The sequence below is a fragment of the Rhinatrema bivittatum genome, chromosome 16 (genome assembly GCF_901001135.1).
Source record: "Rhinatrema bivittatum chromosome 16, aRhiBiv1.1, whole genome shotgun sequence".
Classification (NCBI taxonomy): domain Eukaryota; kingdom Metazoa; phylum Chordata; class Amphibia; order Gymnophiona; family Rhinatrematidae; genus Rhinatrema; species Rhinatrema bivittatum.
The window spans coordinates 68,345,886-68,371,743 of record NC_042630.1 but is presented as its reverse complement, the minus strand read 5'-3'; the positions used below and the strand labels follow the sequence as shown (position 1 = coordinate 68,371,743).

The 25,858-nt window shown below is 44.2% G+C and overlaps 1 protein-coding gene across 2 annotated transcripts in view; it reads left to right on the top strand.

Annotated features, from left to right (window-relative positions):
- Positions 1–25,858, top strand: part of ILVBL (ilvB acetolactate synthase like) — a 233,149-nt gene that overhangs the window by 157,702 nt on the left and 49,589 nt on the right. For both annotated transcript variants that reach the window (XM_029580271.1, XM_029580272.1), the window contains exons 11-13: positions 15,606–15,720; positions 18,128–18,297; positions 19,249–19,319. In XM_029580271.1, coding sequence (XP_029436131.1) covers positions 15,606–15,720; positions 18,128–18,297; positions 19,249–19,319 — 356 coding nt within the window. The remainder of the gene's footprint in view (positions 1–15,605; positions 15,721–18,127; positions 18,298–19,248; positions 19,320–25,858) is intronic.

Genomic DNA, 25,858 nt, shown 5'->3' with positions numbered 1-25,858 from the left:
CACCTTATTGTAAGTGCAAATCTCACATGATAATACATACTTCTACAGTGCTCTGGCCTAAGTGGACAATCCATAGTTTCAACTGAGCAGCGTCTTGGTTTTACAGAGTCCTGGGTGAAGTACCAGAAGAATATTTTGGCACATGATGCTTGAGGTACATACAGGTTTTGCCCTGTATAGAGACACCCTTCTTGCTGGCTTTATTCACTCTAAATTCCTGCATTACCTGCTGATATTGTGTCTGGGTAAATTCATCCTTGGATATTTTTTTTCTGATTAGCTCTACAATATCCAAATGCCAGGTGTCAAAATTGAAGTTTTCTCGTCAAAGGATCGGAATAGCTGCTGACAATTCCTTTGATGCCCTTTCTTCCCTTCAAGATAGAAAATATGCCTTGTTATTCTGAGGACTGGGCCAAAATAATAAGGCCTACCTCTCAGAATAACAAGGCCCAAATCAAACAGAGAAAAAGATTGACTTGCAAACTTGCTAGTTCATATTCCAAATAATTTTTATGGTATGTATACACTTGGATTCAATACCATGCTGCCACCCCTCAAAAACTGTTTAAATTGTTAGTAACTCTTTACAGATGCAAGAATTCTTTTTTGTGGCAGTTAACTACCGAGAGAAGAAAGTACAGGGAAGAAGTAGATTTCTGGGCCTCTTCCTTTGGGATAAGATTCCTATGGGCCATCTGGATGCATAGGTTTCCACTATAAAGGGTAGTTTAGAGTTGGAATACACCAAAATCAGGCTAAAATGCAAGCCCTTTTCAGGGTACAAAAGGCTGACAGTTGTTCCAAAGCCCACAAGAAGGGTATATTCTTTTTCAATACCTCAGTCAATGGTCTGCTATTTTCGAAAGCCCTCATATGAAACGCTAGTAAAAATTGGAAAACTCCAAGAAATGCTGTATTTCCTTGCTGTTCTTTGAAGCCAGCGAGTCCAGTATGGTGATAACCTTGCAAGGGTTCATCTGTAAGCCCTTGGGGGAATCATATCTCTTAAAAAATCTATGGTCTGTCTGTCAAATTCACACTTTTCAAGTTTGACACATAGCCTATGTTCCGTCAGACTAATACTCGACAAACTTGATGATCATGCTGGACTGGGCCAGCTGAAAAAATTAGAATATCATCCAGGTAGATGAGCACACATTGATCGAACATTTTGTTTACTAAGTTTTGAAAGGTTGCAAGCTCATTGGAAATTCTAAAAGATATCACCAAGTACTTGAAATGGCCAAACTGGGTGCAAAAGGTTGTTTCTATTCATTACCTTCACTAATTCAAATAAGGTTTTAGAACCACTGGAGATCAAATGTAGTGAAAATCTGGGCAGACTAAAGGTGTTCCAGGAGTTTGTTGATCTTAAGGAGCGGATAAAGGTTCTTTTTCAGCATGAAGCATATGAGAACTCCTGCTGGTGAAGTTGAGGGCCTAATAAAACTCTTTTTCAAGTTGTATTATACATAATCCCACATGGTTTGGAGTTACAGCTCAGATAAGTAATAGATTTACCCATACAAAACCTGGACCTCAATATGGAGATCAGTTGGTCAGTCATATGATCTATGCAGGGGAAAGACATCAGCTGCCACCTTGTCAAACACGTCTTAATATTCTTGTTAAAACTCAGGCAAAATATTTCTTTTCATAGACTGTAGCATACCCTTGGTTCTCAAGGAACTGTCCTCTGAATCCACCTCAAGGAGCCTGATACTAGGCATGCAGTTTCACAGTCATTTCCTTGAGGGAAAAATGAATTGTCAGGTTTTCATAGAACATGATGCTCATGCCATTCCATCAAGGGTAGCCCCAAAATAATAGGGGAGTGTTGAGCCTGAATAAGGTCAAACTGGGTAAATTCTTGGTCAAAACTGGAATCCACATCCCAGAGACCACTGGACCTGATGCCATAGGGGAGTCATCATAGGTCTAACATATTAACATAGTATAGATGGCGATAAAGACCAAATGGTTCATCCAGTATGCCCAGCAAGCTGCTCATGATAGTAACTGCTGCTCCATCCAGGTTACCCCCATGCCTTTTCTTAAGGGTAGTAGTAAATACCAATTTGTGCAGGTTACCCCATATCTTCTCTTAGGGGTAGTAACTGCTGCTCCGTGCAGGTTACCCCATGTCTTCTGTTAAGGGTAGTAATTGCCATTCTGTGCAGGTTAATTCCATGCATAAGAGCATAAGATATGCCATACTGGGTCAGACCAAGGGTCCAGCAACCCCAGTATCTTCTTTCCAACAGTGGCCAATCCAAGTCTCAAGTACCTGGCAAGTACCTAAACATTAACAAGATCCCATGCTACTAATGCTGTTGTATTGACCTAAAAATGTAAAAAATATGAACTAAATTATATCCTTACTACTGTGATGTCCTAGAATATACATGAAAATGAACTAGAACATATTTATTGTGGTTTTAACTTACAATGTGAATGTGAACACACACTGTATGTGATTGTTGACCAAGAATATGAATGCTGATATTGTAAACCATTGTGATCTTTATATGGAACAACAGTATTTAAAATGCCTAACTAAATAAATAATGCCAGCCACAACCAATGGCTATTCCCTATTGATTAATAGCATTTTATGGATTCTCCAGGAACTTATCCAAACCTTTTTTAAATCCAGCTATACTAACTGCCTTAACCACATTCTCTGACAATGAATTCCAGAGCTTCTGCTAAGGTTAATAACTGCTTTCAGTGAAGATTGTGAAGGGTAGCGAGTATCTGAGCCCTTACTACTATAGCGTAATTGATGCAGCCTCGAGTGTGAAGCACTGAGGCCTAAACCGGCAGCTAGCAAATGCACCCTTAGCGTGACAGTCTGGAGCGTCACTTTTATAGCCACCTCCCCTGTAGGTTGAGCCCTTGGGTTATGGTGGCCAACAGAACTTAAGACAGGTTGCTAGGGCGGTGGTGATAGAGTCCAGAGACACATCAGTGTCAGGGCAGGCAGCAGGCTAACAGAGTCAGAGATGTGCCAAGGTTGGAGCAGGCTGCTAGCAAGAATAGTCAGGGCCAGGCAAGGGGTCAGATCCAGGAAGCAAGTAAACTTGATCAGGTCCAGACAAAGGTTACGATCTGGAGAAGCAAGCCAAGAATGGATGAAGATGCTGGATGAGACAATTTAAGGAAGAAAATGCAAGGCTGGATGATGCAAGGCTGGAAGGCAAAGCTGGATGGCAGGAACTAGGAACGCAGCAATCTGAGTTTATATGCTGTGGGACCCAGTTTTCACTTGATGGGCAAAAGCCCCACAAATCGTGAGCAAATTTCATGGTAGGCATTTAAAGTCTTAAGTTCTTGATGCTGATCCAGACTAGACTTCCTGGGCGAAGCTGAGATACTGGACAACATTTTCTACCGGTTTGTTCTTTAAAACATCTTGCTGCTTGGTCCAAAAGAAGGTGAGGTTTTTGCCACAATTTCTGGAGCTCCTGTCCCATCAGATTATCCACTGGATAATTGTCAAAGATAGGAACTGCTCTAGGTGCACAAGGTTGGCGTCCAAAGAAGATGTAAAAGGATGATTACCCTGTGGAAGTATTCACATGATTGTTATGGGCAAATTCAGCCTATGGAAGGAGGCCCAATTATTCTGTTGTTGGTTCACATCGGCACATAGAATGGCTTTGAGGCTTTGATTCGTCTATTAAGTTTTTCCATTGCTCTGGGGATGATAAACAACTGTTAAATCCAATTTAAATCCAAACTTCCTGCACAGACCTTTCCAATATTGGGTTGTAAACTTGAAAGCCCCCCCCCTTTGGTTTAAGAGGATGTGAAGTTGCAGGCTATGAAGTCAGAAGATGTGTTGCATCCATTCAGGAGTGGATGGGAGGTCCAGAAGTTGTATGAAATGTGCCATTCCGAGAGTCTTTTCACTACCACTCATATGGTGATGTTGCCGCTAGAAAGGGGAAGGTTAGTAACTAAGTCAGTGGCCACATGTGTCCAAGGTTCCCTGGGGGTTGGCAGCAGCTGTAACAACCCCCAAGGTCATGCTCTCACAGTTTTATTCATGGCACACCTTGGGCAGGACTCTACGTAATGCTTAACATCGGTCTTCAACTGAGGTCACCAGTAGTGTTGCACAATTAATTCTAATGTCCAAGTGATGCCAAGATGACCAGACAGGTGGGAGTCATGAGCCCATTCAAGAACCTTCTCTCATAGGCACCAGAGAACTACAGTCTTCACAGGCATAACTGTGAATGTGACTGCAACCACAATTTTAGTTGGACCAATGATAGGCTGTGGAGTTTCCAGGATTCCCTCGTTGTCAAAGGAATGGGAGAGCATTGGCTCAGGATTTTCTCAGGGGACCAGTACCACAACTTGAAGTCAAATTGGTTAAAAAAAAAAACAATGACCAGTGAACTTGCCTAGGATTTAACCTCTGAGCTTGGGCCAGATGATCAAGGTTTTTGTGATCCACATAAATGGTTACTGGGTGCTTAGCTCCTTCCAGCAGGTGTTTCCATTCTTCCAAGTCTAGTTGACCACTAGCAGCTTGCGATCACCAATGGAATAATTCTTCTCTGCCAGAGAGAATTTCTTTGAAAATAATAAAAGTTCTCAAGGGTACCATTATGGTTGTGCTGTAGGAGGATAGCACCTACCCCGAGACTGGATGCATCTACCTCCAGAATGAATGGTTTAGACAGATCTAAATTGTGTATCTATGTATCAAGGGTGAATTCCTCTTTCAACCGCTTAAAGGCCTGGATAGTGTTCTAGGTCCAATTCTTCATGTCCGAGCCCATTTTAGTAAGGGCTGTGAGTGGGGCTGCTAAGGAGGAGTAATCACGGAAAAATTGCCTAATTTGCAAACTCCAGAAAGCATTGCAGTGCCTTGAGGCCTACTAGCCGGGGTGTGGACTTTAATTTTTCTGGGTCCATCCAGAGGCCTTGACGTGAGACTATATCCCAAGAAGAGAAGTTCTTCCTGTTCAAAGGTACACTTCTCTAACTTAGCATATAGATGGTGTTCACAGAGTCTTTGGAAGACCTGTTTCACATAATGTCGATGCTCAGACAAGGACATTGAGAAGACTAGGATATCATCCAGGTAAACTACCACAAGGGAGTATAGCAGGTCCCAGAAGATCTCATTTACCATAAATTGGAAGACTGCAGGAGTGCTGCACAACCCAATGGGCATCACTAGGTACTGATAGTGCCTGTCATGGGTGTTAAATGCAGTCTTCGTCACCCTCCTGGATTCTGATCAGGTTGTATGCCCCCGAACAGTCCAGCTTGGTACATACTTGAGTGCCCCAAAGGTGGTCAAAGAGTTCGAAGATCAAAAGAAGGGAATATTGATTCTTCTTAGTAATAGAGTTAAGGCCATGGTAATCAATGCAGGGACACAACAACCCATCCTTCTTCCCAACGAAAAAGAATCCAGTGCCTTTAGGTGAGGAAGAGGAATGATTGAAACCTCATTCTAAATTTTCCTTAATGTATTTAGACATAACCTCTTTCTGGAGCAGAAAGTAGGTATACTCTGACTCTGGGTGGAACTTTTCCGGGAATCAAGTCTACGGCACAATGATGTGGCAGAAGGACTTCCACCTGTTGTTTACTGAAAACATCAGCAAATTTGGTGTACTGTGGTGGCAGGCCTGGAAGTTCTGACATAACTGCCCTTGCCACAGGTGTACCATAAGGAAGACTTTGGTGAGGCATTGCTCATGACAACTAGGTCCCCATCAGGCAATTTGCCAAGTGGTCCAGACAATGTGGGGCTGATGTAGCATGAACCATATCAGGCCCAGGATAATTGCAGTGATTTCTTTGGGCAACACGTAGAGGCTGATTTGTTCTTCATGCAAGATCCCTGTTTGCATGGTCAATGGTACCAGCTACCTTCCCTGCAGGTTGAGTACTTGAGGTTCTGGCAGTCAGCAGGACTTAGGCAGGTCCCCAGGGTGGTGGTGATAGCCGGAGTCCAGATACACGTCAGGTTCAGGGCAGGATGCAGGCTAACAGAGTCAGAGATGAGCCAAAGTCAGGGCAGGCTGCTAACAAGAATAGTCAGGGTCAGGCAAGGAGTCAGATTCAGGTGGCAGGCAAACTTGATCAGGTCCAAGCAAAGGTCAAGATCTGGAGAGGCAAGCCAAAGGTGGACGAAGTCACTAGATGAAACAAGTAAGGGAGAGAAGACAAGGCTGGATGAGGCAAGGGTGAAAAGCAAGAGTGGAAGGCAAGGCTGGACAAGGCAAGGCTGGAAGGCAGTATCCAGGAACACAAGAAGTAGCAAAATGTACTGTAAGCAGGAGATCAATGCTGAAGCATTTGATGCTCCCCCTGAGGAGCCTTATGTTCAGAGGAAGCCATGATGTCATCAGAGGGCACCATGGCCAAGTTTCTGCTTTCTGTTAAGTGTAGTAACTGCAACTCTGTATAGGTTAACTCCCCATACTCCCCTTCTTTCATTTCCAACATCTGGTATTTAGTGATCCACAGTTTCTATCCCATGCCCTTTTAAAGTCATTTACCAATTTCGTCCTTACCACCTCCTCTAGGAGGGTATTCCAGGCATCTATTACCCTTTCTGTGAAGAAATATTTCCTGATGTTGGTTCTGAGCCGTCCCCCTCACCACCCATTTTGTGACCCCTAGTTCTATTGTTGCCTTTCCAACAGAAAAGGTTTGAAGTTTGCTCATCATTAATACTTTTCAGGTATTTGAAGGTCTGTATCATGTCTCCCCTGCACTTCCTCTCCTCTTGGGTATACATATTTAGTTCCTTTAGTCTCTCCTCATAAATCTTTCGACACTGTCATCACACCATTTTTGTCACCTTTCTCTGGACTGCTTCTATTCTTTTGAGATACATTCTTGTAAGATACATTCTCCAGAACTGAACACAGTGCTCCCCAGGTGAGGCCTCACCAAAGACTTGGCAAGGGCATTATCACATTCTTTTTCTTACTCATTATCCCTCTCTCTGTGTAGCCCAGCATCCTTCTGGCTTTAGCTATTGCCTGATCACATTGCTTTTCTGCCTTCAGATCACCAGTCATTTTTATCCCAAGGTGTCCCTCTCTTGGTCCATACACATCAGTCTTTCACCCCTCCATTGAATAAAGCTCTTTTGGATTACTGCATCCCAGATGCATGACTTTACACTTCTTGGCATTGAATCCCAGCTTCCAAACCTTAGACCACTCTTCAAGCTTTCTTAAATCACTTTTCATTCTCTTTATTTCAACAGGCATGTCCACTCTGTTGCAGATCTTAGTATCATCTGCAAAATGACAACCTTTACCTTCTATCCCTTCTACAATGTTGCTCACAAAGATATTGAACAAAATTTGTTCTAAAACTGATCCTTGAGACACTCCACTCAACCCTGTTCTCTCCTCAGAGTAAGATCCATTTACCATTACTCGCTGTCTTCGGTCAGTCAACCAGTTTGAAATCCACTCCACCATCTTAGCGCCCAATCCTAAGCTTCTCATTTTATTCACAAGCCTCCTATGCAGGACCGTATCAAAAACTTTGCTGAAATCCAAGTAAATCATATTGAGTGCTCTTCCTTGATCCAGTTCTCTTGTCACCCAGTCAAAAAAGTCAATCAGATTTGTCTGACCCGAACCTTCCCTTAGTGAATCCATGCTGCCTCAGGTCCAGCAAGACACCAGATTGTATATAGTTCACTATCCTTTTCTTCAGAAGAGTCTCCATTAATTTTCTAATCACCAAGGTGAGTCTGACTGGCCTATAGTTTCCAGCCTCCTTTCTGCTACCACTCTTGTGAAGCGAGACTGCAACCACTCTTTTCCAATTCTACAGCACCACTGCCATTTCCAGGGATCTATTGAACAGACCTTTCAGCGAACCTGCCAGTACCTCTTTAAGTTCCTTTAGTATCCTTGGATCCACCTCATTTGGCCTCATGACCTTGTCCACTTTCAGTTTTCCTAGCTCCTCCCAGATATTCTCTTCTGTAAATGGAGTTGCATCTACTTGACTCCCATCCATGGTCTTGTCAACCAGCAGTGGTCCTTCTCCAGGGTCTTCTTTAGTGAACACCGAACTGAATTTGTTTAATATTTCTAATATTTCTTTGTCATTGTCCACACATTGCTGTTTGTCACCATGCTGTATTACTTTACCACCTCAGCAGGGCCAGTGCAAGGGTATTAAGTGCTCTAGGCGAACCTTCTGCCTTGTGCCCCGCTTCTCCCGGTCCAGGCCCCAGCTCCGGCCCCAACTTCATTCACTCAGACAGGCCTCCCCTCTCTTACACACACTTAGGTTCCTTGTCTCATTCACACATGCACCCTTGCACAGGCTCGCTCTCTAACACCATTGCTCTCTCGTAAATACACAATCCATCTCACTCACACACACACACACTCACAAGTTTAGTTTAGTTTATTAGCATTTCTATACCATTACATCAGACATGCCTTCACAATGGTTTACAAGTTAAAAACAAAAGAAATACATTGTTTTGTTAAGATAGTAACAACTAAAAACTACATAAAAGAGAAAAATTAAATAAATTAGCTGTTAGAGTAAAAGATAAAATCAAATAAAAATAAATCTAAAACAAAATATCAAATTGCATGAATATGAATAGCAGTAATCGGGCAATAAACTTAATTACTATAAACATAAAATAAGAATAAAAACAGAATTCATAGAGGTTAAGCACATAATATATTCTGGTGTTTTGCAGCTTATATCTAAAGATTCGTACTCTGTAAAGTTGTTTCATGCTCTGCAAAAGCAGACTTGAATAACCAAGTTTTCAGTTCAGATTTAAATTGCTTTTTTTCTGCTGACAGTCCCAAGTGCGTTGGTAGGGAGTTCCAGACTTTAGTTCCCGCAGTAGATATGACACTATCTCTTACGTGGCTGAGTCTCGCTGATTTAATTGGAGAGGTGCTGTTCGTGGCCCACCAATACTCTGCATTTCTTGGCCATGAGCAGGCTGAGTGCTGCTTGCGGCCCACCGAGTCTCTACTCCTCTTGGCCGTGAGGGAGATGGGTGCCGTTCGCAGCCCCACTTGCCTCCTCTTTGCAACCCCTTAATGGCTGACGCCCTAGGCTACCACCTAGTTCACCTATTGGAATGCACCAGCCCTGCACCTTCGGCCTTCCTCCTTTCTCTTATGTATTTCAAAAATGTTTTGTCACCTTGTTTTACCTCTTTGGCGATCCTTTCTTCCATCTGATCTTTTGCTTTCCTGATTTCTTTTTTCATCTCCTTTAGCTTCACTAGATATTTTTCTCAGCTTAGGATCCTTTATATTTCTCAAATTCTGTTCTTTTTGCCTTTAATTTTTCAGCCACCTCCTTTGAGAACCAGATAGGTTTCTTTATCCTTTTACTTTTGCTTATTTTGCAAACATATAAATTTGTTGTCATTGTAATAGCTCCTTTTAATTTGGTCCACCTCACCCATTTCCTCCCTACAGTCCTTTCCCCCTTCTTGCAGGTGGGGGCCTGGTGCTTTTGAACAAAGGCAAAATCCATAAAGCAGAATGAGGTTTCAAAATCAATCATAGTAGGAGCAGAAGACTTCTGGTCTCCCCAGGAAAGCCTCACCACAGTTGTAAAGAGGGTGGATCGACATTCCTTGATGATCATTCACAGTTTAAGGGGTACCTTGATGTCCTTCATCTGCTGGGGTTCTCTTGTTTTCCCCGTCAGAAGCAGTTCCTGGTCCAGAATCATCTGTGACAATTTTCCCAGAAGTGGCCCAGAAGGCCACAGTATAAGTACAACCCTTCTTGGTAGCATCTCTCCTTCTCTTTATACAACGGATAACACCTGTCAGTTCTCAAGATGAGCATAGCTTCTAGGCTGGCTGGAAAATCTGCACAACCAATTCATCCTTAATGTATGGGGTCAATCCCAATGAAAATATGAAAGGGTGGTCTCATTTCAGTCCATGTCGGCAGCCAGTGGCTGAATATGGAGGCATATTCAGCCATTGAATTAGTACCCTTGCTGGAATCTCAACCTCTAGTTTTCTGCTATTTGTTCTCTATCGTGCTTGCCAAACACCAAGAACAGATCAGTTATAAGGGAATCAATCTGATATTGGACTAGGTCATTGTGATTCAGCAGGGGTTGTTACCCAGGATAAGAGGCTTACTATGAACCTTACCTTGAGGGCATCAGAGTGCTATGTATAAGGGTGTAGATGTTGACTTTGATGAACAAATCCCTGCAGCTCATCACAAGTCCTGTTACACTTTTCAGGCTTCTGGGGGGGGGGGGGGAAGGTTCCACTATCTGTCCCACAGGTAACTTCCTGAAGCATGGACACCTGTTGCTGCAAGGTCTGGAGGTGAGCTTGTATACCCTGAACTATGTCCAGAAGTTGTCAAGGGGTCTTCATCCGATTTTGTGGCCATTCCCTACAGGTTGCGCTCAAAGGTGCAGGCCACAGCTTTGCCTTGACGAGTGAAGAAAGTACCCAAGTTGCCTGGGATGGCTAGGCTTTAAGAGGTTTTAGCATGGTTGGGAATCTGTCTTGTGTCAGGAGTCTGGTATGGATCAGGAGTCTGGGTCAACTGAGTAGTGTTTCCACAAGCAAAGACATTAGGATACTGTTGGACTAGCAAAGGTGTGTCAGGTGAGGGCTTTTTATATAGAGCCCTCAATCTAGGAGGACACCTTGGTTCAATTGGGGGCTTTCAGGGGTGTGACAGCTCTCACCAACACAACTACATGGTTGCTGCTGTGATATTCCAAGAATCAGCCAGTCTTGTGGCTAGCCCTGAAAGTCCATGCCCCAAACTCTGGGAGTCACAAATTCAAGACTCGCTGTTCCTTACACACATTTTATATAAACGAGTAAGGAGGCTCAGACTCTTACACCCCCTCTGTGGATCTGGTCATGGGCCTCTCATCATGGTTCTTACCTCCAGGTGATCTATGGGTGTTCAAAATACTCTAACAGACTGGCTCAGCAGAGTATTGCAACCTTATGAGTGGTGCCTAGATCTAAAGGTTACAGGCAATTGTTTCTTTGTTGGGGAACCCTGTCAATGATCTGTTCCCATCAGAGGACAACTTGAAAGTCAGTCTGTTTTGTTTCATGAGACCGAGCAGTTATGGATGCTTTTGCACTAAACTCTAAGCATACCCTCCAATTCCTCATCATCAAGACCGTCTAGAACAGGGGTCAGGAACCTTTTTGGCTGAGAGAGCCATAAACGCCACATATTTTAAAATGTAATTCCATGAGAGCCATACAATATGTTTAAAACTAAATACAAGTAAATGTGTGCATTTTATGTAAGATCACACTTTTAAAGTACAATAAGTCTCTGAAAATATTACACCAGGCCTTAAGACACCAATACATCTCCTATTAGGAAAACGGACCAAGTCAGGCTGCTATAGAGTCCTACACAGAAACTACACGCCAGCAGAAAACCTCACCTGAATCACGTGCTGTCCCTCACCTAACATAGAATAAAGAGACCAAAACGCATAACAAGAAGCATGCAGACAAAAACTGAATTGGAAACTGCAACAAGCCAGAGTCTCTGTATGCAGTGTAACAAAGGAAAAAAGAAACATCACACATCCTTATAAAACAAATCAAGAAATATAAAATCATCAGCAGTAAAACTGTACTAACAAAAAGAACATATTTCGAAACAGCTGATGAGTGGAATATCCAATAATTAAAAACTCATATAAAACATTTCCAGATACCAACAAAATATTTCAAAATAGCAGACACAAAGATCCAGTAATGAAAAATAATAAGGATACAAAATTTTTTTGCTCTGCATACCTGGGAACGTTTGATATCCAGGTGTCCTGAGATTGTTCTGAATTAGCAGGAGGTGGGGTGGTTTGCTTGGAACTTTCTCCTCTCTCAGTCACATACCAGCGCTCTCTCTCACACTGGCTCTCAATGACACACCTATACACACATGCTCTCAGTCACTCACATATACAAATGTTTTTTCTCTCTCACTTATATAGGCTCTTAATTACACATTTACACACATGCTGTCTATCTTTTCACGCTTACACACACACAGGCTTTCAATCACATAAATACATGCTGTCTTTTTCTCTCACACACAGACTCTTATTCACATGCTTACAAACATGTCCTCTCTTTCTCTCATTTACACACAGGCTCTCAATCACATACTCACATGCTCCCTCACCTAAATCAGCTCTCAATCACACAGACACACATGGTCTCTCTCTCTCATTTAAACACAGGCTCTCAATCACATACTCACATGCTCCCTCACCTAAATCAGCTCTCAATCACACAGACACACATGGTCTCTCTCTCTCATTTAAACACAGGCTCTCAATCACATACTCACATGCTCCATCACCTAAACCAGCTGTCAATCAGACACAGACACACATGATCTCTCTCTTACTTATACACACAGGCTCTTAATCATACATACACATGATCTCTCTCACACACAAAGGATCTCAATCATACACACATACTCTTTCAAACAAACAGGTTTTCAATTACAAACTTACACATACAGGTTCCCAATGGTAAACTTACATTCATGCTCTCTCTCTCACAGGCAGGATCTCAATCACAGACATACTCTCTTTCACATATACAGGCTCTCAATCATTCACATACATGCAATATCTCACTCACACACACAGGATCTCAAACACACATGCTTGCTCGCTCATTCATTCACTCTCTCTCTCCCCCTTCCCCCCCCCCCCCCGGGAACTCGCGGCAGCAGCAGCCACCTCCCAACGCTAACCTCCTTCATTTTCAGCCCTCGCGGAGGCGAAAGCGGAGTCCCATCGGCCGCGGTTGAAGATTTTCATTTTCCTCCGAGCCGCGCTGCAGTCTTCTTCCCGTCGGACACTAGCGTGCCTGCGCGGGTCTTCCCACGCAGGCACCCGATGCTCTCCACTTCCTCTTCCGGGCCGCGGGAAGAAGAGAGCACCGGCGTGCTCTCTTCTTCCCGCGGCCCGGAAGAGGAAGTGGAGAGCATCGGGTGCCTGCGCGGGAAGACCCGCGCAGGCACCCGATGACTCCAGCGCTGGCACCCGGCTGACACCCGATGACTCCCGCGCAGGCACCCGGATGACTCCAGTCGGCGTGCTCTCTTCTCCTCCCCCCCGCGGCCCGGAAGAGGAAGTGGTGAGCATCGGGTGCCTGCGCGGAAGAAGAGACCACGCTAGTGTGGTCTCTTCTTCCCACGCAGGCACCCGATGCTCTCCACTTCCTCTTCCGGGCCGCGGGGGTGGGGGGGAGAAGAGAGCACGCCGGTGCCGCTGACTCCAGCTGTCCTGCCGTGTTCCGCCCGGGCTGACAGCATTTTAAGCCCGGGCGGCGGAGGACCGGGGAGCAGCTGGGTCAGCGGGGAACCGCAAAGTATGGCGACACTTGTCTGCGAGCCAGATGCAGCCCTCAAAAGAGCCATATCTGGCTCGCGAGCCATGGGTTCCCGACCCCTGGTCTAGAACATTTTACAGGATAGGGCAAGAGCTATTCTCATAGCTCCAGCTTGGTCACCTCAAGTGTGGTATCCTTTCCTCCTCCATGCTGCTACGTCATGAAATCCATTCAAATATGGAACTGTGCCATTTCTCACAGAATGATCCTCAGGGCCACATATCTGGCAGACAAGAAGATTGTTCTGCAGACAAATGGAGTTTGGTCCTGGAACCTCACTAATAGTCCCTGAACAGATATTCCATGAGTGGAACACATCTGCCAAGGAAAAGTCCCAAATCTCTGCTCCAAGAGGGACACAAGGCAAACTAGCCTTGGGTGCATTCTCCCTGAATTAAAAACAAGGTCTTCTGTATTCTTATTCTCCAATTCCTCTAGCTGCAGAAACCTTGCTGAAACTTAGAAGAGACCAGGGAGATATAATCTTTATCGCTCCCCATTGATCAACACAGATTTTGCTTTCCATGCCTCTGGGAGATATCCATCAGGAATCCAGTCAGGTTGGGAAATTTCCTGACTCTCATCACTCAAGATCATGGGCTGTTACATCATACCTGTAAAGTCCTCTATCCCTCAAAACCTGGATTTTGAGAGGGTAGCCCTACAGCCCCCTAACTCTATAAGAGGATTTGTCTCATATTCTTATGGCTTTTTAGGAAGGACTTCTAAAGGATGCCCTATGGCTTTTAAGTGGAAGAGGTTTTGCCTTCTGATGTGAGGGGAAGGCGCTGGATCCTTTTTGCTGCTCCTTACAAAATCTGCTTGATTACTTTATACATATTTCCAAGTCTGATCTGAAGACTAACTCAGGTAGGGTTAACCTCAGTGCAGTTGGCGCTGAGGTAAACCCATCTTTATACAACCTTTGTCCGTTTCATGAGGCTTTAAATGAAGTCTCTCATCAAGCCACCTACTGTGTCATGGGATCTCAGTATGAAATTGATCTAGATGATGGATGCTCCTATTGAGCCTATAGACTTGTGTAAGCTGAAGACCTGACTTGAAAGGCCATATATTTAGGTGGTGGTTGCTTTGGCTTGCAGATTAAATGACTCCAGGCCCTAATGACTTATCTGTCTTATGCCAAGTTTTTTTAACAGGGTGGTTCTGCGCACGCATGCTAAGTTCCTACCTAAGATAGTGTTAAACATCCACCTTAATCAGGCCATCATCCTTCCAATATTTTTTTCCCAAGTCTCATGTCCACAAAGGTGAACAAGCATTATACAGTTTGGATTGAAAGAGAGCCTTGGCCTTCTACCTGGAATGACTGAAGCCCTTAAAAAGTCCACTCAGCTTATTGTTTCTTTTTATGCCAACAAATCTAGAATTGCTGTTGCCATGCACATCCTTTCTAATTGGCCAGCAGATTACATCTCCTGTTATGCCCAGGCAGGCCCACCTAAGATCAAACTTCATGGAGGAGATCTGGAAGGCTGCAATGTGGAGTTCTCTCTACCCATTCACAAGCACTATCACTTGGATTTGGACATCTGATGTGACAGGTTTGGCTAGTTTATCTTGAGGTGGAGAACCCAACTTCATCTCCCCAGGGTCTGTTACTATGATTTCAGGCTGCCCCTATATCTAAGAAAATAAAAACAGAAAATAATAAAATGGTCTTTGCCCATTTGCACTGTTTCTGATTTTGGGTTTCCCATTTTTTTGTTTAGGGCCCTACTTAGCTAGGCATTTCCCATGTATGAGTACTTCTATCCTGCTTGTCCTTGGAGAAAGCAGTGTTGCTTACCTGTAACAGATGTTCTTAGAGGACCGCTGGATGGTCAGTACTCTCAGTTCCTTCCTGCGGCCCCTTGGCATTGGTATCTCCAAGTTCTTAGCTATTATATTGACTGAGGAGGCCATGGTTCCAATATTCAAATATATCCAGCTATGTAACGTGTGAAGACTTACATTCTGCTGTCCTTGGAGAATGCTAGTTACAGGTAAGCAACTCTGCTTTTTTGCCCTAGTTCTGGGGTAACAACCATTGTCTCACTGCATTTCTGCTGCAGGGCTCTTGGAAACGTGGAGATGTATGATTGTGTTTACACTTTTCTTGGTTCCATGAGATTAAAGATCATACATTAGCCCTGTGTTTCACAACCTTTCTCTTTGTTTCTAGGTGATGCTGGCTCCTTCCTGCTGAAGCTTTCAGAAGGATTAAAAGGTTATTCATGTCCTCAATCATGGATACAGGGGCTGAAGGAAGGAGACATCAAAAAAGAGGAAGCAAATCGGTATGTGAGAATGCTAAGGGTTTCAGACATTTGAATATGAATACTTTTTCAGTTCTGGGCACTGGCTTCTACTAGACACTTCTCTCGTATGTTAACTGAGGCAAGGTGATGGCATTTATATCTGTTCACCAATTTCCTGATATTTTTCTCTTAAATGGGTGGTTCCATTTTCATACAATTGTATAGTCAGTTATTTATGTTTCCAATATATCACACAACAGATACCATATCTGGCCAGAGCAGTTTACAAATATAAACACCAATAAAAATTACAATCTTTGTAACAGTCATTCACAACCATAAAACAATAAAAACACCAATTAAAACAAAAACCCCACCACTATATATCTAACAAAAAGACCATTTTCTACCCACCCTGGTCTGTTCCACCGAGAAGTGACCAAACCATGAGACCCTTATTACAATGGGAAAAGCCATGCCTTCATCTTCTTCCTGAAAATGAGATAATTTGCTTCAACTCTCACCTCCAAAGGCGCCGAATTCTGAAGTCCCCGCACATTCTTTTCCTATTTACCATCTTCTGGACCTTCTGTCTAGTTGGAACATGTATCTGCTGCTGTTAAAGAACAGAAATTACAAATAGGTATTTAACTCTTAATTCTGTCTTGTAGATAACTGGCACCCAGCCCATGTAGTTCCTTGTACATCATAGTCATTAACTTAAATTGTGCTGTCCTTTGAACAGGCAACCAATGTAGGCAACTTTGTAAAGGTGTCGCACTTACCTTTCTTGGTAGGCCAAAAATTAGATGAGTTGTCATGTTCTGTACCATTTGTAAACTATATGCCTTTTTTGGGAAGGCCCACCAACTCAATATTACAGTAACCATATAAAGAGAATATCAGTGCCTAAACAACCAATCTAAAAAATGAGATATCCAGTACAGATATAACCTTATCAGCTGTTTCAGCCTGAAAAGACCATAGAAATATGGAGGTCCAGATTCAAAGTATCATCTAACAACACCCTCAGATTTCTAAGTTTTTGACTTTTTTCAATGGTCATACCCCATATATTCAAAGACAGTGAGTCATATGGACTATCTACTCCCCCACATACATCCACTCTGTCTTTCTCACAATCACTAAAACTTCTGAGATTCAAAACATCTTAGTATCCCACGCAACCCGTCATTTACCCTCTTCATCAACTCAGATTTTTACCCACCAGAAACAGAAGCTGAACATCATCTGCATAAATAAATCCTGTAAATCCCTGTTTCTCGATGATCGACCCTAAGGATGGCAAAAAAAGATTGAACAAAAAGGGAGATAATGATAATCCCTAAGGCACCCCATAATCCAAACTGTAAGGAGCAGAGAAAAAAACCCTCACTTGTACTACTGTTGACCGTTCCGTCAAAAAAGGACACTAGCCACTTGAATACAGTCCCACCTAGTCCTAACTTTTACATCTTTCCAAAAGCAACCCACGAATCATAAAGTTGAAGGCACTTGATAGATCCAACAGTATCAAAATCACAGAATCCCCCTTATCCCTGATTCTCAAAATTTTATCTTGCACTGCTGCTAAAACTGTCTCTGTGCCATATCCCTCCCTAAAACCTGATTGACACCTTTCCAGCCCCTTAACCTTATCTAGATAACTGGTTAACTGAAAAGACACCACTTTCTCAATTACTTTAGAAAGGAAGGGGCAAATAGACATTGGTCAGTAACAAGCACAATTAATCCTGTCCAAGGTGGCTCGTTTCAAAGTAGGGATCACCACTGACTTTTTCTATGTTAGATACAGAGCCTTCCTTGAGAGGGACGTTAACAACCAATTGGAACCTCGGCAGCAAATCATCTAGAAGTAGTCTAGTCCAAAAAGAGGGACATGGTGCCAGGCAACATTTAGTTGCTCAAACGATGAAACACTCCTTAACTCTATACTGCCTACTAAAGCAACCTCTTCATATCCATCTCATCCATATCATCATCTCCCTTACTCAACATATCTCCCCCCTGTCTCCCGTCCCACTGTTTCCCCCACATCCAGCATTTGCCTAATAAACCAGTTATAAGGTTTCTGCTTCTAAAAAGTAGAATGATCTTCTGCTAGAGGAGAACAGGCAGGTTGGGATTTTTTCAATAATCTGTAAGAGTATGTTAAAAGTGAGGGGTTGTTACAGTACTGGGAGTAAAAGCAGGAGTCCTGGAAGAAATGAACGATTGTGGTGGATCAGTATTGGGAATGAGAGGTGAAGTGCTGGGGGTTGGGAATGATGGTAGTGGGTCCATTCTGGGAATGAGAGGAGAAGTGCTGGGAGAGATGGGAATGATGATGGTGAGTCAATACTAGGAATGAGAGAGGAGGGGAATGATTGTGTTTCAGTACTAGAAATAAGAGGTATCCTGGTTTTACAGTCAGTATTCTCTGCAGACAGAAGTCCGATGAGAAGACTGAGCAACACTTAAACCCTCTGAAGGTCCTTCAGCATGTGGAAGATACCCTGCCAGAGGATAGCTTGATCGTGGCTGATGGCGGGGATTTTGTGGGGAGCGCTGCTTACATCCTTCGGCCGAGGGGTCCCCTCCGTTGGCTGGATCCAGGTCACGTGGAAAATATTTTGATTTGGCATTAGCGTCTGAACTTCTTCAATCTGATTTTTGCAGCATGGTTTCCATGCATAGAAAGTCAGGTCTTCTTTCTTGCTAGCTGTCACATTTCTGAACAATGAAGACTCTGTGGGGCTATGTGAGTGTATGTGTGTGTTTGTGAAAACAAATTTAAGAAAGTATTTTTCAGTCAACGTGCATTCAAGCTGTGGAATTTGTTGCTGAAGGATATTGTCAAGACTAATAGTATAGCTGGCTTTACAAAAGGCTTGGATTAGTTCTGGAGGACAGATCTATTAAAGTTAGCCAGGTGGACTTGAGGTTTGTTACCTCCTACCTCTAAGAGTGAGCATCATAGAATATATCTCCCCATTTGGGTCTCCTGGGTAAGTCTGTATGACCCAGATTATCCACTGTTAGAGAAAGGTTGCTGGACTCAATGGGCCATTGGTCTGACTCAGCATTGAACATCCAGTACAAAGTGATTGTTCAGTTGTTGTTATGTTCTTATGTACCATTGGTGCCCTTATGTCTGATTTGATTGCACCTGCCCAATAGCAGCACCAGATTATGTCACAATACCCACATACTCATGGAAGGCCCTGCACCTTAGGGAAGTGTCTTTGCTGAAGGCACCTCTGCAGCTGAAAAGACAGAATTGTGCTCTTCAGAACAGAGGGCAGGCTGTGTCCATACTGAGATTGAAAAAGGATGAGCATAGAAGGGATTGGTCAGAAGCCCATTGGAAGCTGCTTTGGAAGGAGGGCTGTGCTCTACCTTTCTCATTTCAATGTAGGGTTTCTTGTCATCGTCATGTCTATTGTAACAGTGATGTCACAGTAATCTCCCACCCTGCATTAAAGAAATGCACAAACATAGTTAGTCTTTTGGTTGGCTGTAATGGAGAAAAACTGAGCGCATCAAGTATTTGTCTTCTGTTTCCAGGAGCTTTTGGAACCCTGGGGGTCGGAGGTGGATTTGCACTTGGAGCCAAACTCTGCCGGCCAGAGTCTGAGGTGAGTTCTGTGAGCAGAAAGAGGAGAAAGGAAAAGGAGAACATTTTCACTGTCTAAAGTGGCAGTTCTGGTGCCCACACATGAAAGACCCACTGGCAGGCTGTGTTACGATTCTGCTCGCAAGCCTAGCTGCGAGCAACCTCTCACCTTCGCTGCCAGTCTTCCCGATGCCAGCCTGGAGGCCACCTCCTGTCTTCCGCGGCTGTCAGAGCTGCTGCTGCTGTGCTTCTATGCAGCCTGGAGGCCGCCGACGCTGTTGCTTCTCCTGCAGCAGGCAGTGCCACCGCTGCCGCGCTTCCACGTGGCTTGAGAGCCGCCGCCGTTGTCCTACCTTCATGGCCCAGAGTCCGCTGTCGTCATTCTCTCTTCGGCGGGCTGAGCTGCCACTGCCACCATCCACCCCTGAGTCTAGGGAAGCCGCCTCCTACGCTGGGCCCTGCTTTGTGGCCTGGTGCCGCCTCCAACTTCCTTCTTCGCGGCATGGACGCTGCTCTCCATGGTCCTGCCTTAGGCATGCAGCCGTGCCTCTCTCTCTACCTCTTAAAGGGCCAGGGTGGGAGTAGCCCTGTGGCCCCTCTTGGTGATGTCATCCAAACGTTTCCTCTTCAACCCTATAAAAGGGCTCTTCGTCAGTTCTCCAACACCTTCGCAAGGAGCCAGTCCGCCCCTGGACCTCTCTTTGTCTCTAGCTTCTTCAAGGCACTCCATTCTTCATGGGAATTCACACGGATCCCGTATCTTCATCTTCAGATGTCCCTGATGTTCTTTGCCTTCAGATGTTCCTGATGTCCTCATCTTTAGATGTCTCTGATGTCCTCATCTCTAGATGTTCCAGATGATCCTGCCTTCAGATGTCCTCATCTTCAGATGTCCCAGATGTCCTAGTCTTCATATGATCCTGATGTCTTGTCTTCAGATGTTCGCCTCCAGGTGTCCATTTCTTCCAGCTCCTCTCTTTGGAAGCCTTGTCCTCGGATGCCCTTGGTTCCGGGTCCGCCCTAACCACCTGCCAGCAGATTATGCTGTCAATGGACCTGCCAGGGTGCCACCACTCCGGGTCACTGAAGCCTCTACTCCGGCTGGAACCTGTTAGGAGTGTTACCCAGACTCCACTTCATCCTGAGTTTTAGTCTTGCTGTCGTCTATCCACTCATCAAGAGTCCTCGTCCACCTAGTTCCCTTTGCCTGTCCTTGTTCGTATGTTTCAGGTTCTGGGGGTCTGCATTAGCATCCCTCCAGCGGACTGAAGCCCTCACTCCGGCTGGAACCTGCTACGTGAGCCACCCATATTCCCTCTTTATCCAAAGTCTTAGCCTTGCCTTAGCCATGCTTTAGCCTTGCCTCAACCTTGCCTTCTTGAATAGTGTTCTTGCCCGACCATGTCTCCAAGTACCTTCGTCTCGACCATGTCTTCAAGTATCTTCATCTTGTTCCAGTACCATCACCTGTCCTTGATCTCTGTCCGTCCTATCGCATCTGCAGTTCCCAGGTAGCAGGTCTGAAAGGGCTATCGAGTGGCCAGACGGCTACCCCAGAGACCAGCATTGCGTTGTTGGGTCTTTTCCGATGAGTTCAGGTTCGACAGAGGTCAGAGCTCCTGGTCTTCAGCCTGACCGCCCGAGCTTAGACGCGCCTTGCCTGTCTCAGTGCTTCCTCGGAGCTCCTCTGCAGTCGCACCGTGGTCCAAGGGCACACTAACCTCTCTGGAATTGGGACCTCTCCTTAGCGCTCCCGCAACAGGCTGAATGCTAAATACATAAAAATGTCACCAAAAAACCATCCAGCAAGATGGGAGAATCTGCCATGTTCAGCCACCTGTATAATTTGACTTTGGCTTATCTGCCCTCCAGAGATAGGGTCACAAGCTACTGTTAGTTTTTATCTCATGATTGGACCAGGGGCCACCACTGTCTACTATCAGAAGAGACTAATCTGTGAGCAGCAACAAACAAGGCAACAGAACATGTCACTGAATAGAGAAAAGCTGACAAGAGTCCCTTGATAAGAAATTGGCAGCACATCACCACATATAAGAAAAGTCTGACCCATGGAAAGGTATGACCCATGAGCTGGATCTGACACTTGAAAGGATACTGATTATGGGAGGAGTATGATACACACAAGGGCATATCCATGGGGTGGTGTGACATGAGGAGGGTGCAGCCAGTGGGAGCACTGTAATATGAATGTGGTATGACATAAGACAGGTCATTGCTCATAGGAGTAGCATGACATAAGTGAGGACATAATTTGCAGGAGACGTTTGACACAGGGCAGGGTTATGACTGGGAGGAAGAAGTGCATCCCTTGCAAGGGAAAGTATCTGTGAGATCATGATCACTTAGAAGTTCAATGACTATGGAAATATGTCCACCCATTTGAAAAGGTGTTCCTTGTGATAGGTTGTTGCTTCTGTGCATGGCTGTCAGGAAATGTGTGATCCCCAAAATGGCACAGTGCATCTTAAGAGTGTAACCCACACAAGGGACACACATTTGAAGGGATATCACATAGAAAGAATCAGCTTGGGGATACATGATGCAAGGAGGGGAAGGAGAGAAACATATTGGTGAAGAGAAAAGAAGATTCTGAAAATATTTTCCTGTCTCCCCCTGCCAACTATCTTTTATTTCTCTGTGAACAAGCAGGACTAAATCCAGCCATGCAAGTGGGGTGGTGGTATCTGACAATGCCGGCACAGCATGTGCTCTCAGAGCACAGAAAAAAGTCATTCTGAGCATGTGTGGGAGTTCTCGAGCACTAGCCCTGCAGGTCTCTCCTCATTCAGCAGAATGTTAGCTCTCTTACCAACCCATGACTTTTCACAGAATTGTTTTTTTCTGGGGTTTTACCCTAATTTTTAGTTTTTTACCCTTTTGCTTATTTTTTCCTTCATATTTCCTCATATAAAAAAATAAGTATTTCTGTTAGTCATGTTGGCAAAGTAGTCCTTCAAGCTCAGCAAGAAATGTGGTCAGAAGATGGATACCACTGATCTGTACAAGATCTGCCTTAGGTGCCTGGGACCTTCCAGTTGTGAAGCCTTCACATAGATGTCACCACAGGTTATCAGGTACAGATAGCTTAAATTCATTTCTGAGGCATCTTCCCCTGAGGGAAAAATAGCCCTCTCAATGGGTAGACCAGGGTCTCCTAAAAGGAAATGGTCTGAATCACTCAAACACTGGAGTAAAGAATTCTCCTCTTTATTTCATTCCCATTAGAGCAAGAAAATAATCCCCCCCCCCCCCCAATTGGGGCTTAAGCATAATTCAAAACACAAGTCATCATGGTGCAGAAGATCTCGGTGCCATCGTCTTTAGGTTCCTTGGCACCAAGTTGCTTTGCAATGTACATCTCATTGGCACTGAGGTCGCCACCATCCATATTGGCACCAACCACATTGACGTTGATTGCATTGATACTGATCACATTGGAGCTCTGTATGTCAGCATAGAGGTATATTCCACTTCTAACACTTCTTCATCAACTTTTCTCCAGACTAATATGGTCCCCACCAAGCTGGCTGTGCTTATGGCAGCCCAGGCTAAGCTCCTCAGAAAAATGAATCAGCACTTTGGAGAGCTGAACCAACACCACCCTGTGGCCTCTGATCGCATTTGCAGCAAGTACCGCCTCCTGCAGCCGTGGAGTGTCTGCTTAAGTTGCCCAGGGTAGAAACCTCTCTGCACTTTTTCTGGATATCCAAAATCAAGGATAAGATGACTTGCCCAGGAGCTGCCTTTAGAGTTGGATGCCTTGATCCTCTTGTGTCTTCACCAGGATGTCTGTATTCATGAATGACAATTGGAGCCTTTTGTCATACAGTTCCATAGGCTAACCCTGTTCTGCCGTGTGAGAAGCCTATGAAGCTGGACCATAATGGCACTTCACCTTTCCTAAATGGATGAATAGATAAAGATCACAGAAAACTCCTAAATGGATAAAGATCACAGAAAGCTCCTAAATTCATCTCCCTCATCGCCCCAGCTTGTTATTTTTTGCTCCTGATCCCCGTTAAATTGTAATAACCCCTTTTCCTTCCACACCCCCTTCTCTCAGGCCATCCCTCCCTCTTCATGACCTACCAATTTGTTTTAGTTCCCTGATTTACCAATTTGTTTAAGTTGCGCCCAAGTTATCTCCTCCCTTGTTCTATGTAAGACAACTTTTGTTACTGTCAGTGTTTGGTTGTAATGTAAACCGGATTGATAATTAACTCTGTTAATTGAACTTCGGTATAAAAAAGTTATAAATAAATAAATAAAACGACTACCGTTTTATTTCTATTGTACTGGTTTGGAACATTCAGTTAGAAATTGTTTGTGTAAACCCAGGTCTGGTTAATGTTCATAACCTGCATCACAGGACCTTTGGACCTTATTGATGTTTCCCTCAATCATGTGACCCTGCAGTCTCAGTCTCCTTGCATTGGAAATCGGGATCAGTGGAGACCCTTGCTCTCATTGACTCTGGGGCAGCAAGCAATTTCATTATCTTGGATTTTGTCTGTTTGCACAGAATTTCTCTCCAACCTAAAGCTGCACTGGCCTCCATTACTGAACCAAGAATTTACTAGTGGGTATGTGGACTCTGAAATCTTTTTGATCTGTTTCTTGAATTGCCTTCTTGTACAGTTCTGTGGTTTCCATAGCTTCCATTAAATATCCCACTCTTTGACTGATATTCAGGACAGATTGTCTCTTGGTCTCCTTCTTGCTTTTCATGTGTTCTGGACCCAGGTTCTATAGCCTTCACCCTTGTGACCTCAGTAAGGGAAATACCCCTGGGCCTTCCAATTCACTATCATGCTTTGCAGACGTTTTTGCAAAAAGCAAACAGAGACTCTCCCTAGGCATCGGGAATATAATGGCACTATCAAATTATTTCCTGAAACCATGTCACCATGTGACTGGACATTAGGGATGTGCAGAGCAAACGTTTATGTCCATATGTCCAAAGGGGGTCCCATTTGCGGTCAATATGGACATAAACAGAATTCAATGAGTTGAGTATATGTCCATATGTGCAAATAAAAATTTAAACCCCTCACCCTCCTTAATTCCCCCCTCCCCCCAAGACTTACCACAACTCCCTGGAGATCCAGCGAGGAGTGAGGACGCCATTTCTGCAATCCTTTGCGAGGAGCACGTGACGTCGGCGCCACGTCGAGTGACGCGGTGTCACGTGATTCCCCGCGGGGTCGCGCCCGAACGAGCGTTCCGGCGCGACCCCGCGGGGAATCACGTGACGCCGCGTCACTCCGACGTGACGCCGCGTCACTCCGACGTGACGCCGCGTCACTCGACGTGGCGCTGACGTCACGTGCTCCTCGCAAAGGATTGCAGAAATGGCGTCCTCACTCCTCGCTGGATCACCAGGGAGTTGTGGTAAGTCTTTGGGGGGGGATTAAGGAAGGTGAGGGGTTTAAATTTTTATTTTGGATCAACAATCGCGATTTCCAACATATCCAACATAGCTATGATGGATATGTGGGAAATCCGATCGTTTATGTCTCATCACTTTTTTAAGTTAAAAAAAATATATAAGTAGCGTTTTACATATGCGGTCAATACGAATGCACACCCCTACTGGACATACCCCTTGTCAGGCCTACTAACCTGAGGCCATGTTTCAATATATTTAGGAAAATCTGGTATGAGACTTCATTCAACCTCAGTCACCTGTTGTTGCAGGATTCTTCTTTATACAAAACTTGTATTGATTACAGGGGCCTCAATAAGAATACAGTTAAGGATTGTGCTTGCCTGCAATTATTCCCTGAACTCTTTGATAGATTTCAGGTGCTTAGATTTTTACCAGCTAGATTTGCAATGACTGGAAGACAGCCTTTAATACTAGGGATGGTCACTACGATCATACCCTCCTGATATATTCTAAGCCTTTGTCAATGATATTGTTCAAAATCTCTTCTCTCAATATGTGTAATCTATCTTGATGACATCTTGATATTCTTCCTAGACCTGGCCACTGTGGAGATTTATATCTATGCCCTGATATTCTTTCTACAATTTTAAATAGACAAAGATGAATCAGTTGCACTACAATGCTTCCAAATTTATTTTAAATGTAATATTACATAGGAAAAATATTACATTGGAGAAGACTACACTTTCAGCAAACTCTCAGTGAGTATTTCCAAAATCCAGTACATACAATCAGACTCCTATACATTCTAGAATACAGAGTCAGCAATTACATGTCTTAGATCATGATCAGTTAGCATGACCTGTCCTAATTAGAATTATCTACATTCATCTACAAGCACAGATACTAATAAGAAAGGATTACACAGCATTATATCTATTTTCTACCAATTACCAATTCTCCTTTATCTTCTCCATCGAGCCAAAAAAGAATATCTCATGATGCAGCCTCATCAGAAGAATGCTGGGCTGCATAGAGAGAGGAATATCTAGTAAGAGAGAGGAATATCTAGTAAGAGAAAGGAAATGATGATCCCCTTGTACAGGGCCTTGGTGAGGCCTCACCTGGAGTACTGTGTTCAGTTCTGGAGG